This window comes from Ctenopharyngodon idella, chromosome 4 (genome assembly GCF_019924925.1).
Source record: "Ctenopharyngodon idella isolate HZGC_01 chromosome 4, HZGC01, whole genome shotgun sequence".
Lineage (NCBI taxonomy): Eukaryota > Metazoa > Chordata > Actinopteri > Cypriniformes > Xenocyprididae > Ctenopharyngodon > Ctenopharyngodon idella.
This window is the reverse complement of record NC_067223.1, coordinates 18,853,995-18,871,285: the sequence shown is the minus strand read 5'-3', so window position 1 is coordinate 18,871,285 and position 17,291 is coordinate 18,853,995. Positions and strand designations below refer to the sequence as shown.

Genomic DNA, 17,291 nt, shown 5'->3' with positions numbered 1-17,291 from the left:
TTAATTTTATTGACAAACCTTGTTTATTGTATAGCCCAATAGTGCTTTTTTCCTGGACACTATTAGGTTCAAATGCATCGAAACAAAAAAAATCGCCGAAATATATATATGATTTTTATGTATAATATTTATTTTGTGTGTGTGTGTGTTTTATGTAAATGTCTATACACTTGAGGGTTTTGCGTGTGAACAGGGCTTTTATTTTGGTGTGACGATGTGACCTCATAAGGCTGGGCCGCTTTCCTGTGCCCGTGATTCGGCTGAAGAAAGGTTTGTGTTTTTAACAAATGTTTGCTTTTAAATTTATATAAAAACTATAAAATATACTGGACGGTTTTCAAAGAGATGTAAAATTAATTACTTATTATTGAATATAACATTGTAAGGCTCTGTCGTCCCTTTATTTAACATTAAGGAACGATATTTTTATGGATAAAACGCATCCAACACATATGTAACAGAAACGTGCGTCTCGTTTCGCTCTCTGTATTATGAATCAGTTTATCTTAAACACGAGCTCAGTCACTGACAAGTAATGATGGAACAAACTGAGCTTTTAGACAGACTGAGTCGCATAATGATTCACTGTTTCTAAATGCTTGAAATCGCCTCACGTTGACGACACCTGCTGGTCAAAACACTGAGGGGAAAAAACACAACAGCTTTTGCAAACAATTTTAATAGTTTTCATGAAAGCATGGCAGTCACAGATGTAAAAAAAAAAAAAAAATTATTTATAGGGTGGCATGAGGACTGTGTGGGGTTTTACACTGGTTGTGCTGTGTTTTTGACTCGCCAAGGAACAATTCATAAGAGTACATTGACTAATGAGCTGATTGAGACGCACCCAGAGAATTAGTTTGGATGTTTTTTTCTTTAATTCTCCACATCTCTGCTTAGACACACACACACAAAAAACTCCTGGTGAAGCAGCTGAGATCCACATGACATACAGATATAAAGATGGAGTTTATTAAAGAGGAGAGTGAAGAAATGAAGATTGAAGAAGAATTCAAAGTCAAACATGAAGATACAGAGGAACAAACAGGTTGGTTTCATTCTCAAAGCTAAACTCAGTCATTTGATCCTTATTAAAATGTTCAGCTCTAAAGAAATTAATGATATTTTTTGAAGAATGTCTTATGAGTGTCATAATTAAAGTGGTTTTATTTGACATGGCAATAATAATACTTTGAATTATAATTTGGCGACCTATTTCATATCTGATCAGTGGTGTAGGCAGAATTGTAATTTTGGCCGGGCCTGGGCAAAAGTGTGTGGGCTCTTTCACGTAGGTCCTATAGACATATTCTTTACATTTCTTATAGCCAGAAGCAAAATAACGGACTCAATATTAAGATTAGACAACTACAGTCTTTTTTTCGCTTTTTTTTTTTTTTTTTTTTTTTAAGCGCAGTAGAACACACAAACAGTACAACAACAAAAACTTACCATGTATCCGTCACAAATGTTTTTAATAAGTAATTAATATTAGACTTTTTAAATAATTTGATTAATTTTACCTTAACAATTTAATTAAAATTTTAGGGAAAATTAAAATAGCACAATTTAATCAATTAATTAATTAATAATCAACGCTCAAATAGAACGTTTGACAATTTAAATTGCACAAGGCAGTATGTTTTTAATAGAATTATGTTCGGAAAAAAAGAAAATAGCACTTATTTAATCAATCAACTAGTTTATCAAATTTATTTAATAATCAACACTCAAAACATTTAACAAAAATTCAAATCGCACATAAGGCAGTTTTTATCCTATCAAGTTTTTAATAATATAAACATTTTCGGAAAGACGAAAATAGCTAATATTTAATCAATTAGTTTATTAAATTAATTAATAATTAAAACCCAAATAAAACTTTTAACAAAAATAAATCACATAAGGTAGTTTTAGTGATCACAGAATCTGAAAACTTACTGGGCAACTTTCGCTTATGCGATGATAAGACTTCCAACTCCGAAATGTCATGCTTGGTCATTAGTTCTTAAGATAACTTCATGACTTTTTCGAAAATCTCCCTCGGAATCGTCTATGAATTTGACCAAGTTCAGTTTGAGATTTTTAATTACTGTTTTTCTCGGAACACTGGGCTACCATTTCCAGAATCTAGCAGTTGTAGCACTTTACTTACTGAACCTGCTCTGGAGCTCCAGCAGGGTGTCTGAAGGTTGTCTCTAAGGGTTGTCGATCTGGGTGAATCTCTTTCTGAATTTCTAAGAAGATAGCATGCCTCGGAGCTCTAGTAGTGAATGCATGCAGAGAGTTTCAAATTTCAAAAAATGTGCCTACGTGCCCAGATGCTGAGGCCACCTTGCACAAAACCAGATTTAGTCTGTGAGAGCAGCAGTGAATATAGATGGCATTGGGAAATGTTCGTTTTAGGATTACATGTACACCTCCATGGTTCCCTGACATGACAGCTGCCCCGTCGAAACACAGACCAACGCACAGAAGCGGGTCTAGTTCCAATGGCTCCAAAAGCTGTAATATTTTTTCTGATATTCCAGCAGCAGTCAGGTCTGATGTGTTCATGAATCTAATCACCCTTTCCTTAATGACTCCTGCATGAAAGTAGCATACGCACACAGCTACGGATTCTAGTTTCGACATATATTTGTACTCATCCGCCAGAATGGCATAATAAGTATTTGGAACGTGTAGTTCTTGCCTAATTTTGCACTGTCACCGCACATCCCAGAAGTTCGTTCTGCACGTCAGGGCTCATGAGTGTTGAATTGCGCGGAAGATCTTTAAGCCTCGGCTGGATGGCCGGGTCATAATTTAAACATTTTCAGAAAGTTCCCTTTGTTAAGGGAGTCGCCATCTTTCTCTGTGTCCTCTGAGAGCAATATCTTGTTTTGCACACAGCATTACTATGTCAAGCACAACTTTTAAATGTTCTGTATTTCTTTGTACAAACATATCCCCATGCAATGGATTCAAAACCGTCCATCTGCTTTCTCTGAATGCATTTAATTTACCGAGCACACCTGTGTGCGTTTTTCCACTAGCATGACGGAGATGCTTGTCGAATGTGTTTCCAGTCCTGAAATCCATGTTGCACGAAGGAGTACTCAGTTTGGCTGCCAGTGAAGTGTCAGCACACTTTGCAAAATATTGTCCAGCTGTATTCTATCCACTTAAATTCATCATACCATCTGCTTGAGAAGCTCCGTGCCTTGCCAAATATCACTCTGTCTGGAAATTTTTTGAGATGTGGTTGGGTTGCCTTTTCATGTATTTCAGACAGATCTGAAGGCAGGCCTTGCGACAGTGGCCCACATGCACTGTTCTCTCCCGGGTCAACACAAGGTTTTTTTAAAGTGATTTTTAATAGAATTTTGTTTAGACATTGCTGTTAGCTAACACAAAAAAGTAATAAAATGTATACAAAAAAACAAATTAAGATTAATCATAATAAAGTTTGTTACAACAAAGGATTAATATGCATTTAATTTATACAGTGAAGAATATGCAGTGTTATTTTACATTTGTTTAAATTTCTTTACCTGAAAACTATTAAACCTACTTAAAAAGCACTGTTTATTTCATATGTATCTTTGATCTGTTGTATTTATGTTGGCCTGCTGAATGTTTAATGGATCCGATCCAGGTTCATTAGAAATTATTTGATGATGCAGCAATAAACCTGCTAGTATAATTTACTGCAGGTGTTTTTGAACTTTACTGATTTAAAACATGATCAAAATGCTATCTATTTTGATGACAAAATTTCAGATAAGAGAGGAAGTGACAAATATCAGTATCGGCCAATAATTGTTTGTTAAAATCTGTATCGCCCCCCCAAAAAATCCTATCGATGCATCCCTAATTTTAATATTGGTTATTTCATACTTAATTAGATTCAAAAGCAACATAAGTTAGCCTTACAAACATATCATAAATTTAAAAAAAAAAAAAATTAATTCAAAAGATTTAGTCGGTGACATCCACGCCTGTTTCTTTGTGGGTGGCGTAACTTGTAGCAGTAGGCGTAACTTGTGTTTGTAGTACTGTGGGATGCAGAGAGTCTCCTCAAGAAATCACTCTATTACCGTTGATAAAATTAAAGTCAAAAAGACTCCTCTAAAAATGTTTACTGTCATGTGGCATGTCATCATAATTACAATTGTATTTCTGATACTTCGAATTTTCTCAGTGAAAAAACCTTGGATTGTTGTGGTTATTTTCTGTGAGTTTGCAGAGATGCTCGGCCTTGGCTGCTTTTAGAGCTTTTTATAGTGGGACATACTGTCTTTCCACACAGTTTTAAAAGTCATGTAAATGAGTTTGTTTCCATTTGTGCTCTAGGTTGCGAATTTCTTTCTTGAGAGCATGGGTAATACTGTTGTACTATGGTGCAATACTTTTCTCACTAACCTTTATTAATCTGGGTGGGTACAGTTTCTAATGTACTAGAGAAAATAGTGCCCGTATAATATCAGCTACAGATGCAACATCCTGTTACATACATATCCAAGATGTTTTTGGTATGTGTGCTTAAAAAAAATTGAAGAGTTGACAATATGAGAATAAGTTTACAGCAGAGTGGGTGGTTTAGGTGGTATACAGCATAGTAGGATCTACATGTTTTTTTTTTTTTTTTATTTGTATTTTTTTTTTTTATGGTTTACTTGTATTTGTCTCTTCACTTTATAGGCCTGATTGCATTGAAAGAGGAGAGTCAAGAACTGAATGAAAAGGAAGAGAACAATCAGTATGAGAAACATCATGATTTCACAACAAAAGCTTATAGTTGCTCAGCGACTGAAATGACTTCCTCACAAAAAAGATCTAAAAAGGCAGGAACTAGAAGTCATTTCACCTGCTTTCAGTGTGGAAAGAGTTTCAGACAACATGGAAAGCTTAAAGTCCACATGAGAATTCACAATGAAGAGAGCTCTTTCACCTGCCAACAGTGTGGAAAATGTTTCAACAGAAAAGAAAACCTCAATTACCACATGAGCATTCACACCGGAGAGAAGCCTTTTACCTGCAGTTATTGTGGAAGAGGTTTCAACCGAAAAGGAAGCCTTAAAAGCCACATGAGAATTCATACGGGAGTGAAGCCTTATACATGTCCTCATTGTGAAAGGAGTTTTACACATAGACCAACTCTTAATGCCCACATGAGAATTCACACTGGAGAAAAGCCTTTCACATGCCCTCAATGTGGAAAGAGTTTTGATCAGCATGGGAACCTTAATGCTCACATTAGAATTCACACTGGAGAGAACCCTTTCTCCTGCCAACAGTGTGGAAAAAGTTTCAGTCGAAAAGGAAACCTTAAAGTCCACATGAGAGTTCACACTGGAGAGAGCCCTTTCTCCTGCCAACAGTGTGGAATAAGTTTCACTCAAAAAGGAAACCTTAACATTCACATGAGAATTCACACTGGAGAGAAACCTTTCACTTGTCTTCAGTGTGAAAAGAGTTTCACATATCAAAGAGACCTGAAAAGGCATTTGCAAACTCATTCTGGAAATAATTTGCAAGGTTCCTCGGTGTGGCAAGAGGTTTGCAAAATAGAACAATTTCAAAAATCACTTGCACATTGACTGTGAAAGAATTTAATTTTGCTCAGTGTAATAAACATTTCTTTTCCCATCATACTTACAGATACATCCTGAAAAGATGTAGATTTGAGACCCTCTTTGTGTGGAATGAGTTTCAAAGGGATCTGCAATTTAAAATGGCACCAGGAATTATCTGTTTGAATGAATTCTTTGAATGAATTTTGATTGCATAGATTGTAACTCATAAATTTGATTCAGTTTAAAAGGGTAGTGACATGGATTTTATTACTTTAAAGGGTTAGTTCACCCAAAAATGAAAATTCTGTCAATTACTCACCCTCATGTCGTTCCACACCCGTAAGACCATTGTTCATCTTCGGAACACAATTTAAGATATTTTTGATAAAATCTGATGGCTCAATGAGGCATGCATTGCCAGCAAGATAATTAACACTTTCAGATACCCAGAAAGCTACTAAAGACATATTTAAAACATTTCATGTGACTACAGTGGTTCAACCTTAATGTTATGAAGTGACGAGAATACTTTTTGTGCGCAAAAAAACAAAACAAAATAACGACTTTATTCAACATCTAGTGATGGGTGATTCAAAACACTGCTGGTTCAGAGCTTGTGTCAAACTGCCAGTCATGTGATTTAAGTAAACAAGGCTTTGTTATGTCATAAGTGTTTCGAAATTTCAATGGTTCACCACTGGGGGCCGAAGCTTTGGCAGTTTGATACATGTTCCAAGCCACTGAATCGAAACAAAAGATTTGTAACGCTTCAAAGCTTAATGAAGCAGTGTTTTGAAGTCTTTACTAGATTTCTGGGCATCTGAAAGTGTTAAGTATCTTGCTGGCAATGGAGGACTCACTGAGCCATCGGATTTTATCAAAAATATCTTAAACATTGTTCTGAAGATGAACTAAGGTCCAACGGGACCTACGGGAACTTTTTTTTCTCTGCATTATTTGTAACATCTTTTTTGTTATTTTGACCAGTTATTATTTTCTAAAAATAAATTATCTAAAATGACAATGTTTTTAGTCAGAATTTGGCAGAAATGTCACTAGTTTCTAGAATAAAACAAAAATGTACATTTTGCCTCGTGAGGATACGTTAAACTGCTACAAAACTGAACCTCAAAATGTCTTGACTTGATCATCTCTTAACCAGTTTGATTTCGCCATGCTTAAGCTTAGTTTTGAATAGCTTCAATAATTTACAGTTCAGTTACATCTATAGCACTTCTCTCTCACTCTGTCTCTCTCTCTCTTTTTTTACAATTTCATTCCCTTTACAGCTAATGACACAAAAAATAATCCAGAGAAGACCTTTAGACACTTTTTACATTAAGGTGAAAAGGCATTATTTAAATCCAACACTAAAATTGGTTGATGTGAAATCCTTTAACTCAAACACAAGCACTTTCAGAAAATGTTATTGGCCTAGGGGTGTGATGATTGCTTCGGGTATGAGAGCTTCTGTGGCCTGTTGCATGAAGCTAGTTGAACAAACTCTGAGTTTCGGAGTAGGTTTAGAGTTGACAAATCCAGATAAATCCAAACTGGTTAAGATCAGGATCAAATGTTTCACAACGCTCGGTATAAACTTTCTCTGTCAACTCAGGTTTAATCCAGAGTTTGCGATTAACTCTGAAGCACGTGCACCTGAAAGTGTGACACGCAGAGCGTCCGTTTGATTCACTTCTCTTCTGAAGATTAAGAGATCGTTATGAAAAATATCATGAAATTAAATGCATTTACAAGGCAGGAATAAACACTGCTGCAGTGAAGGGTTGAGAAGGCAGCTGAAAGAAAATATCTGACTATATAAATGCATGTGAATCAAAGAAATATGCCTAATAATTTGTAATAGTAATTTATATTAGTTTCACAAAGAGCTCAAATGAATACACATAAGCTTAATTTGTTTAAAAGCTTTATATATCGATGCAGGTATTATATTTTTATTAATTTAAAGGCAAAGTTGAATATTAATTGTCAAGTAATATAATAATTATATAAATATACTATTATATGAATTATACATAAGATGAGCAATTTTGTCTCTAAAATGTTTTCACTATAAACTGATTTAATTTGGAGCGAGAGATATAGGGGGAGTGGCTTTATTGCATCAGATACGTGTCACTTTACTCACAGCTGATTGGTTGAGTTTGGGTTTGCGATCTCTAACCCAGAATAAAACCTGGTCCGGAGCAGGTTAGCCGTGTAGTGTAAGTTACCATAGCAATGAAACCCGCTAAAAACCAATCCACCTTCGTAAGCCCAAAAAAACAGAGTTTGCTCAAACTAATCTTGAACTTAACTGGGTAGAAACTGAAACTGGCTTTGTGCAAAAGGCCACTGGGTTCAAAGCCCGGACGAGCCCCCATTTTATTACATCCTCTAGGGGTAAGACGTAATAAATAAAAGAAAAGAACGAAAGGCTTTCAGTAGGCTGTCAGACCAAAAAGGACTAAAGAAAACACATTAAATTATAAGGTAAATTTATTGTAAATCACAGAAGAGAAAGCCAACCATAAATTAGTAGAATACGTTAAGGGACCCACGGTCCAGACAAAGTAACAATAAAGCAATATAATTTGTCTGAGAGAAAAAAAAAAAAAGAAAAATAATAAAGTGGTATTTGTATGTCAGAGAGACCCAAGGCCCAAAATAACAAACAAAACCACTCCAATAAAATAAAACAGCAATGTAAAAGACAAATTTCAACCACGGTTGACAATAAAGATGTATTATTAATAAATAACCTGTCACAAAGAAAAGAAAAATAAATACAACCAACCTAACCTAACTTCTCTTAACAAAAACATAATATAAATGAGATTTAAACAAAAGGGCAGTTCTCCCCTACATTCCTACCACATTCTAAAGAAACAAACGATCAGAAGAAACACATTTTGGTCTGGCGGCTGGCAGGAAGTCTGGATCAGTGCGACCGGCCCGGAGGCTCATATTTTGCTTATGCTTGGAAAGGCTGCTTCACAGAGCGCACTCTTGCATTGTTGCCATGTCCACCAATTTTATATGTGGTTTAGGGCTATTTTAAGTGCTTAAGCTCGTTTTGGATTTATTTCAGTTTATTGTGGGTTCGATCTTGTTCTCTGTTTTTCTAGCAAGATCTGGCAACACGAATGAGTCAAGGCTCGTACCACTTTGCCTGTGATTTATTGCATCGCACTGTCTGCACATAAGAAAGAGAGAAATATTTCTAATGCATGTTAAAATACATCAATAACAATTAGTTGGTCACTTCGATTCTGTACACACTACTTAGTTAATTCAGTTGTAGAATGCGGTTGTCACCAGGCCTCCGAACCGGTTCAAGTAACGAAAACAAAAAACGAAAATGAACGAAACTCTTATTTGAAATGGTCATTAACCGGTTAATAGAGTTATTTTATAGTTCTGTTTAATATTTTAATTTCGAAGTCAGCTAATCACAAAATTCAAAAAGTACAGCCTATGCAAATGTGATATTGACGTATTCAACTTAAGTGAAATGCCTGCGCTCAGCTGTCAAGTTATCATAGGTTAGCTAAGTCACAATGGTAATGCCCTGGAGATAGTTTTTCTGAGGAAATGTCACCAACCGTCAAGCATTAGGCCTACATTTAAGTGAAAATTAATGGCAGATTGGCAGCTTGTGTGTTTTGAAACCAGCAAAAATTGCAGGATAGTGTAGAACATGGATTCACATGCTTCTGTGAAGGGAGAAAGCAGAATAAAAGTAAATATATAAAAAGAAATATATGTGAAATATATTTCACTTAAACAATTACAAAGTAACAAAATGAAAGAAAAAATTTGTGCAGAGTTTCAGTTCAGTGTGACGCGCTCCAAAGTTCAGGGAAAGAAAACCGAGATGGCAGAAAGTGGCATCCTGCTTGTTTTCTTTATGTCACAAAAGCTTTAGAGTTTTGAATGATGTCTTGCTTCTATCTGTATGACCATAAATTACGGAGTAAGTTTCCTCTCATAGAAGAAAAAAAAAAATCCAATGATCGCACTGGCGCCTCACTCGCACAAACATATTTTAGCATTGCTAACTGAAGATCGCGGCTTGTTCATTATCAAAATAAAATAGTCATTCAAACAGAAAGTTACACTGCCCAATTTAAACAGTCCATAATACAATCTGTGCCATTCAGCGTGACCACTGCCTCACTGTGCTGTTATATGTGAATACGTCGATAATGCGAGTGAAGTTCAAAGCTTAGTTTACATAATAAATAATAGTTTAGCATCGAAATACACTGCCTGGCCAAAAAAAAAAAAAAAAGTCGCTGTTTGGATTTACATAGGCAAATACTAGAGAGTGTATGACTGGATCATATTGCTGTGATTATTATATTTCTAGCTTGTTTTATGTTTGGGAACAGTTTTTCTAACCCTAATTGATGGAGTGTGTAGATTTTCATTTCTTAAACATCCATATTCCAGGATGACAATGTCAAGATTAATCAGGCTCAAATTGTGAAAAAATGTTTGGGAGGGCACATGAAGAACATTTCACACATAAATTGGCACCTCTGAGTCCAGACCTTAATTTCATTTAAAGTCTTTGGGATGTGCTGGAGGAGACTTTACAGAGTGCTCACCTCTTGCATTGTCAAGACAAGATCTTGACCAAAAATGGATGCACTTCTTGATGGAAATAACATCTCAACATTTATTTCCAACAAAAGGTGCATCAAATTTGAGTCAAGATCTTGTATTGACAATGGAAGAGGTGAGCACTCTGTAAAGTCTCCTCCAGCACATTCCAAAGACTTTCAATGAATTTAAGGTCTGGACTCAGACGTGTCAATTCAAGTGTGAAAATTCTTTATGCTCCCTCTCAACACTTTTTTTCTCAATTTGAGCCTGATGAATCTTGACATTGTCATCCTGGAATATGGCCATGATGTGACTTCTTACATGGTTGTTTAAGAAATGAAAAGCTACACACTCCATCAATCAGGGTTAGAAGAACTGTTCCCAAACATAAAACATGCTAGAAACATAATCACAGCAACAATGATCCTGACATAGTCTAAAATATTGGCTAATTTAAATCCAAACAGTGACTTTTTTTTTTTTTTTTTGTCCGGGCAGTGTACGTTGCAAATATGGAAACATTTGGATTCATGCTGAACAGAGGCAGGCTTAATATCTTTATCATTGCGCCTGCTGCACCCATGGTACGGCAGCAAAGTTCCTTGATTATTACGCCGGAATGAGAGTATAGTTCCTAGCCATATCGGCCTACAAAATCACAACTTTTCATTTTCCATCGGTCTTAGTACACGATGTAACTACAGAAGAGTCAAGTTTTAAATAGGAAAAATATCGAAACTCTTTGGTCATTTTTGAGAGAGATGCTAACGGTCTAATCAGATTCAATGATCTATGCTAAGCTATGCTAAAAGTGCTACTGCCAGACCCGGAGATCGGCTGAATGGATTCGAAAATGGTAAAACTCAACTGTTTGAAAATGAGCCTATTTTCAAAAATAGTGGTGTGTTCCTTTGAATAGACCTTTATCTACGGTGGCCGAGAGAGCTCAACGTGCTGCAACTGAAGAAAACGCATGCAAAAAGAAAAACACAACAGCAGATTAAGAAAACATCTCCACCAGTTTGACAACACATGTGCTGTAAATACTCACAATGCAACCAAATACAGAAACGTGCTGCAAATACAACACATATACGATGAGGATGTTAAAATAAACAAAACAAACTCACCTTTCAGGTCATCAACCACACCACTGACCAGCAGACTTTTAACAATAAGCATGTCCCAACCATAGTAAAGTGTTTATTGGAGGCACACCAATAGTTGTAGGTCATCCGGGTACTTTTTGCTTACGGTCTGATGAATACTATGAATTCATGATGCAGAGCATGTATGGTTTTCACAAAACTCTAGTCTACAAAATCCAGTAAAAAAAAAATTGCGTAGGATGTTTTATGGATGTTCTCACTGTCCTTCATTTTGTTTTAATATCCAAGTTTAAAGTTGAGTTTCTCAGAAGTATAAGTGTGTGCATACATGTTGATTACATATTATTGTAGCATTATACTATATTTAGTATAATGCTACTTTTGTCATTATTACTGCATATCAAAATTTATCCCTTTATTTGTGTAAATACAGTAGTGGCCAAAAGTGATGTCTGGCCTTCGAAAACTGACATCTTCACCATTTGTTCAAACATTATTAAAAATTTGTTTTGTAAGAATATTACATAGCTGTGCATGAAAGTGATAGGGCATGTCATGATCCTCTTGAATTGTTCTCTGAGATGGAAATCTTTTAAATGGATTTTATACATCAAGATTTTTTTTAAAGGTACATGACAGCAATAATATCATTACAATTGCTCATACTCTGTACAATCTTCATAATGAGAGATCTTTATGACATTGTACCCATTTTGTTCTTAAGGTCCCCACATAGCAATTTTTTATTTTTTTTTTGGCCCAGCTCCGGTCAACACAATCACTTCTCCCTCTGTCCACATACAGCAAAGAATGACGGCTCTGGGGTGGCCCAGATCTTGATTAAATACAAGAGCCACGCATGGGCCATAACTGGCCCAAGTCTCAGCCATTTAATAACCCATAACTAGTCCTGAACTGGGCCAGAACAGGTTTTAAGGGGGAGAAGAAGAAAGTGATCCTGACATCTTGGCTGATAGAAGACTGTTAATACAGTTTTAGGTACCAGACAAGACTTGTTTACATTTTTTAATTGATCTTTAATATCACAGTACATTAAGCCACTTACAGAGTTTTTGAAGCATTTTAGATTGTTTTTTTTTTAGTGACTGAAATATTGCGGCGAGTGCTGTATATGAATCACAAGTGTCCCCCCAAATTTGTGTTTTCTAAATATTGAAACAAATGGAAAACTGGCAGGTCTGTCTGTACTGCAATTCTATGAATGTTTTGCCCTCCAGGTCTCCATGCCTGTCACAAGAAAAAAGTATTTCATAGATTTTTAATGAAATCAATTCATAGTTTCAATTTTTAATCAATCTTCACTTTTTTATCCATACTGTATTACGTTATTAAATGAATTACATTTTTATTGAAATGCTAATAAATATTGACATATATATAATCTCACTTTTATGTTAAAATGCAAATAGTGACAAATGTGGTTTACAAGTTAAAATGTGATATTTGGTAAATGGTTTCTGCATTACCATTTTGCCTCAGAGACTCTGTTTCATTAGTGAATCTCAACCTGTATTATTAGTGGTTCTTAATATTTTGAATATTTTCTTTTAATATTAAATATATTTATGTTATTTCCTATGCACTTTTGAGATTTTAGACAGTATCGTGTGATTGGGACTTTTAGTTTGGTCTAGTGATGTGACGTGCATCGGCCAAATATATATATGATTCATATAATTTTTATGTATAATATTTATTTTGTTTGTGTGTGTTTTATGTAAACGTCTTTACACTTGAGATTTGAGCGTGTGAGCAGGGCTTTTATTTTGGTGTGACGATGTGACGTTACAAGGCTGCGCCGTGTTCCTGCGCCAGTGATTCGGCCAAAGAAAGGTTTGTGTTTTTAAACAAATGTTTGCTTTTAAATCGATTGATTGAAAACCGTTCAGTACATTTTTTTTATAGTTTTTACAAGAGATGTAAAATTAATAATTATTATTGAATGTAACATTGTAAGGCTATATCTTCCTTTTATTTAACTTTTATTTAGGGAACGATATTTTATGGATAAAACGCATCCAACACATGTGTAACAGAAAACGTGCGTCTCGTTTCGCTCTCTGTATTATGAATAAGTTTATCTTAAACACGAGTTCAGTCACTGACAAGTAATAGTGGAACAAACTGAGCTTTTAAACAGATTGAGTCGCATAATGATTCACTGTTTCTAAACGCTTGAAGTCGCCTCACGTTGACGACACCTGCTGGTCAAAACACTGAGGGGAAAAAAACACAACAGCTTTTACAAACAATGTTGTCATAAAAGCACGGCAGTGACAGATGTAGAAAGTTATTTATAGGGTGGCATGAGGACTGTTAGGGGTGCCAACACCAAAACAAGCAATAATAGTTCTTGTGGATTTATGGCCTAACATACACATTCGTGTCCATTAATATGCAGAAGTTACATTAGCACATAATCATCTATACTATACTGCTTAAAAGTATTTAAAATTAACAAAATGTAAAACTCCACCACGTCAAGACATTGCATATTAAATACTATAGATTACTAAAGATAGGCTATAAAACAATCTATAAAGTTTAATAGTCTATCATGTAGGCTACTTAAATCACAATATTTAGTGCAGGGTTAAGAACAACAATAATAAAATGTATAGAATTTATATTTTGGCATTTCTTTCTAATGTTAGCAAAGCAATGAGACTGGATCAGTTTTGCATGATGTAGCAATATCCCAGCAACACTTTAGCAACCACCCAGAATCCCTTAAAGGGTTAGTTCATCCAAAAATGAAAATAATGTATTTATTACTCACCCTCATGTCATTCTACACCCCTAAGACCTTTGTTCACCTTCAGAACACAAATTAAGATATTTTTGATGAAATCCGATGGCTTAGTGAGGCCTGCATTGACAGCAATTCAGAAAGGTACTAAAAACATATTTAAAACAGTTCATGTGACTACAGTGGTTCTACCTTAATATTATTAAGCGACGAGAATACTTTTTGTGCGGCAAAAAAAACAAACAAACAAACAAAAAAAAGACTTTTCAACAATATCTAGTGATGGCCGATTTCAAAACACTGCTTCAGAGCTTTATGAATCGAATCAGTGGTTCAGAGCGCCAAATTCACGTGATTTCAGCAGTTTAGCAATTTGATACGCAATCCAAATCACTGATTCGAAACAAAAGATTTGTAAAGCTCAGAAGCAGTGTTTTGAAATCAGCCATCGCTAAATTTGTTTTTTGTTTTTTTTTTGGCGCACAAAAAGTATTCTCGTTGCTTTATAATATTAAGGTAGAACCACTGTAGTCACATGAACTGTTTTAAATATGTTTTTAGTTCCTTTCTGGGCATCTGAAAGTGTTAATTATCCTGCTGGCAATAGAGGCCTCACTGAGCCATCGGATTTTATCAAAAATATCTCAAATTGTGTTCCAAAGATGAACAAAGGTCTTACGGGTGTGGAACGACATGAGGATGAGTAATTAATGACAGAATTTTCATTTTTTGGGTGAACTAACCCTTTAACCAATGTCATCTATTTATAGATCAATCTACCTATCAATCCTAAGCCTAAAGTATACTTAATTTATACACATATGCTCTGTCCAAATACCCACATTTAAGGTCTTTGCACTTGACCACTTGTCTACTTACATTATGTATTTCCTGTATTTGGCTTAAGTGTTCAAGTGGGCGAGAAGACTGCATATGTGTGTGTAACTTGATTATCTGATGGGACACAGTGTTGCGAAAAATGCAAGCGTTTACAGAGCTTCTTTTTTTAATTATTATTTTCAATACTTTGCATTTTAAAAAAACACTTCTAAATGTCTGTTCAGTGGTCGATATGTAACTAACAGAAGACACAATTTTAAAATTGTGGTGCTTCTTTAAGTGATAAAAAGCAGTTGCAAATGATGTACAAAATACACATAGCCTACTCATCTTCGCATCAATAAAATGTGCAACACTTTATATTTTACTACCAAATTATATGTAATATATAATTAATTTAATTTACAGTCGAATGTTTTCCTTGACATCTCGTGATTTCGGGGCATGTGAATTCACGAACATAATGCCTGATGGGATATGCTTAGCCTCGAATACTGCTCCGATGCAGTATTCAAGATAGTGTGGGTTTAGTGTGCATTTAGGGCACTGCACTTGGGCATTTTTAAGACATGAGACAGTCTTGCGCACTTACTTCCTGTCGCATGCATGTGCTCTCAAGTGGCCAAGACCGCAAGTGTGGGTATTTGGACAGGGCAAGTCACTAGGGTCCGCATCAAAGTCTAAGGAAAGTCTGTTCACTCGACGGCCATTTCAGGCATCTAAGACCAAGTCCTATCCGTCTGAATGGGGAGTCCTGAAATCTCAAAAAACGCTTGCCAAACTTACAATGAAATAACATTTCAAATCAGCAACAAAATCTGACATTAACCGTCCGACAAATGTTATTTCTTATGCTCTTCTAATGTTTATGCTATTGTTAAAAAAAGGTTATTTTTCAGGCTAGTCCAGCCAATGTGCATGTGCAGTCCTATGCGCAAGTCTCAGGTTTCTATAGAAAAAGGCGCTTCTAACGGCAGCTACAGTGACGCAATACCTTTACCAATCAGCGATTGCCTCTTTTACTTAGAAGGCGGGACCTATTCTGCGATTCAGTTTCTCCCATTCATAAATATTAGGAATGCACCGTCTTTATATATCTATAGTCTTTTCCTGTGTGATGCAAGTAGGTACAACATTTGAATTTGAATATACTTTGTGACCGTTAAAGGGTTAGTTCACCCAAAAATTAAAATTATGTAATTAATTACTCACCCTCATGTTGTTCCACACCTGTAAGACCTTCGTTCATCTTCGGAAAACAAGTCAAGATATTTTTGATAAAATCCGATGGCTCAGTGAGGCCTGCATCGCCAGCAATAACACTCCCTTTTTCAATGCACAGAAAGCTACTAAAAACATAATTAAAACAAGTTCATGTGACTACAGTGGTTTAACCTTAATATTATAAAGCGACGAGAAGCATTTTTGTGCGCCGAAAAAACAATATAATGACTTTATTCAACAATATCTAGTGATGGGCGATTTCAAAATGATGCTTCATGAAGCTTCGAAGCTTTACAAATCTTTTGTTTTGAATCAGTGGTTTAAAAAAGTACGGCCTATATAATATGAATGTGTTTAGTAGAATTAATGAAATTTGAACCTACTAAATTTGCCGTGTTGTCATTATCACGTGACTTACCAGCATCCGTTGCATTGCTTCACTTCCATTCATAAATCCTCTCCTGTAGAAATATTGTCCATTTGTTTGTGAATTGGGCTCCACTGGTTGTGCTGTGTTTTTGACTCGCCAAGGAACTCACCAAGTTCATAAGTGTTCATTTAATAATGAGCTGATTGAGACGCACCCAGAGAATTAGTTTGGATGTGTTTTGTTTTTTTCTCTAATTCTCCACATCTCTCCTTAGACACACAGACGCACAAAGAAAAAAAAAGAAAAAAACCACGCCTGGTGAAGCAACTGAGATCCACGTGACACACTATTATAAAGATGGTGTTTATTAAAGAGGAGAGTGAAGACATGAAGATTGAAGAAGAATTCAGAGTGAAACAAGAAGATACTGAGGAACAAACAGGTTGGTTTCATTCTCAAAGCTAAACTCAGTCATTTGATCCTTATTAAAATGTCCAGCTCTACAGAAATGAATGATATTTTTGAAGATTGTAATGTGAGTGTCGACCTATTTCATATCAGATAACATGTTGTATAGTAGGTACTATATAGTTTAGTCTATTTTTCTCTTACTTCACCAGTCACTTGCTTTCATGTGTTTCTGGAGAATTTGAATTTACGTGATGCAACTCTGCAGGTTTCTACATTACAATTTAGAGCAATCTGTTATCAGAAGTGACTGTGTCCATGTCCATATTTCAGAAATGTACAGTTCTAAGATAATACAAATCATGTAGTTAGCTAACATGTATTCATTTAGGCAGAAACAT

At 35.4% G+C, this 17,291-nt stretch overlaps 1 protein-coding gene across 7 annotated transcripts in view; it reads left to right on the top strand.

Moving 5' to 3' along the window:
* The window catches only part of LOC127510665 (gastrula zinc finger protein XlCGF8.2DB-like), a 242,149-nt gene that overhangs the window by 205,545 nt on the left and 19,313 nt on the right, over nucleotides 1–17,291 (top strand). Inside the window, exons 1-3 of one of the 7 annotated variants that reach the window (XM_051890552.1) lie at nucleotides 202–270; nucleotides 901–1,048; nucleotides 4,684–6,582. The exons of 3 other annotated variants lie outside the window; for them this stretch is intronic. In XM_051890552.1, the coding sequence (XP_051746512.1) occupies nucleotides 964–1,048; nucleotides 4,684–5,582 (984 nt within the window). In that variant the 5' untranslated portion in view covers nucleotides 202–270; nucleotides 901–963 and the 3' untranslated portion in view covers nucleotides 5,583–6,582. Of the gene's footprint in view, nucleotides 1–201; nucleotides 271–900; nucleotides 1,049–4,683; nucleotides 6,583–12,977; nucleotides 13,133–16,756; nucleotides 16,925–17,291 lie in introns of those variants that run through there. 3 more of the 7 variants (XM_051890553.1, XR_007929693.1, XR_007929691.1) reach the window with 3 other exon arrangements.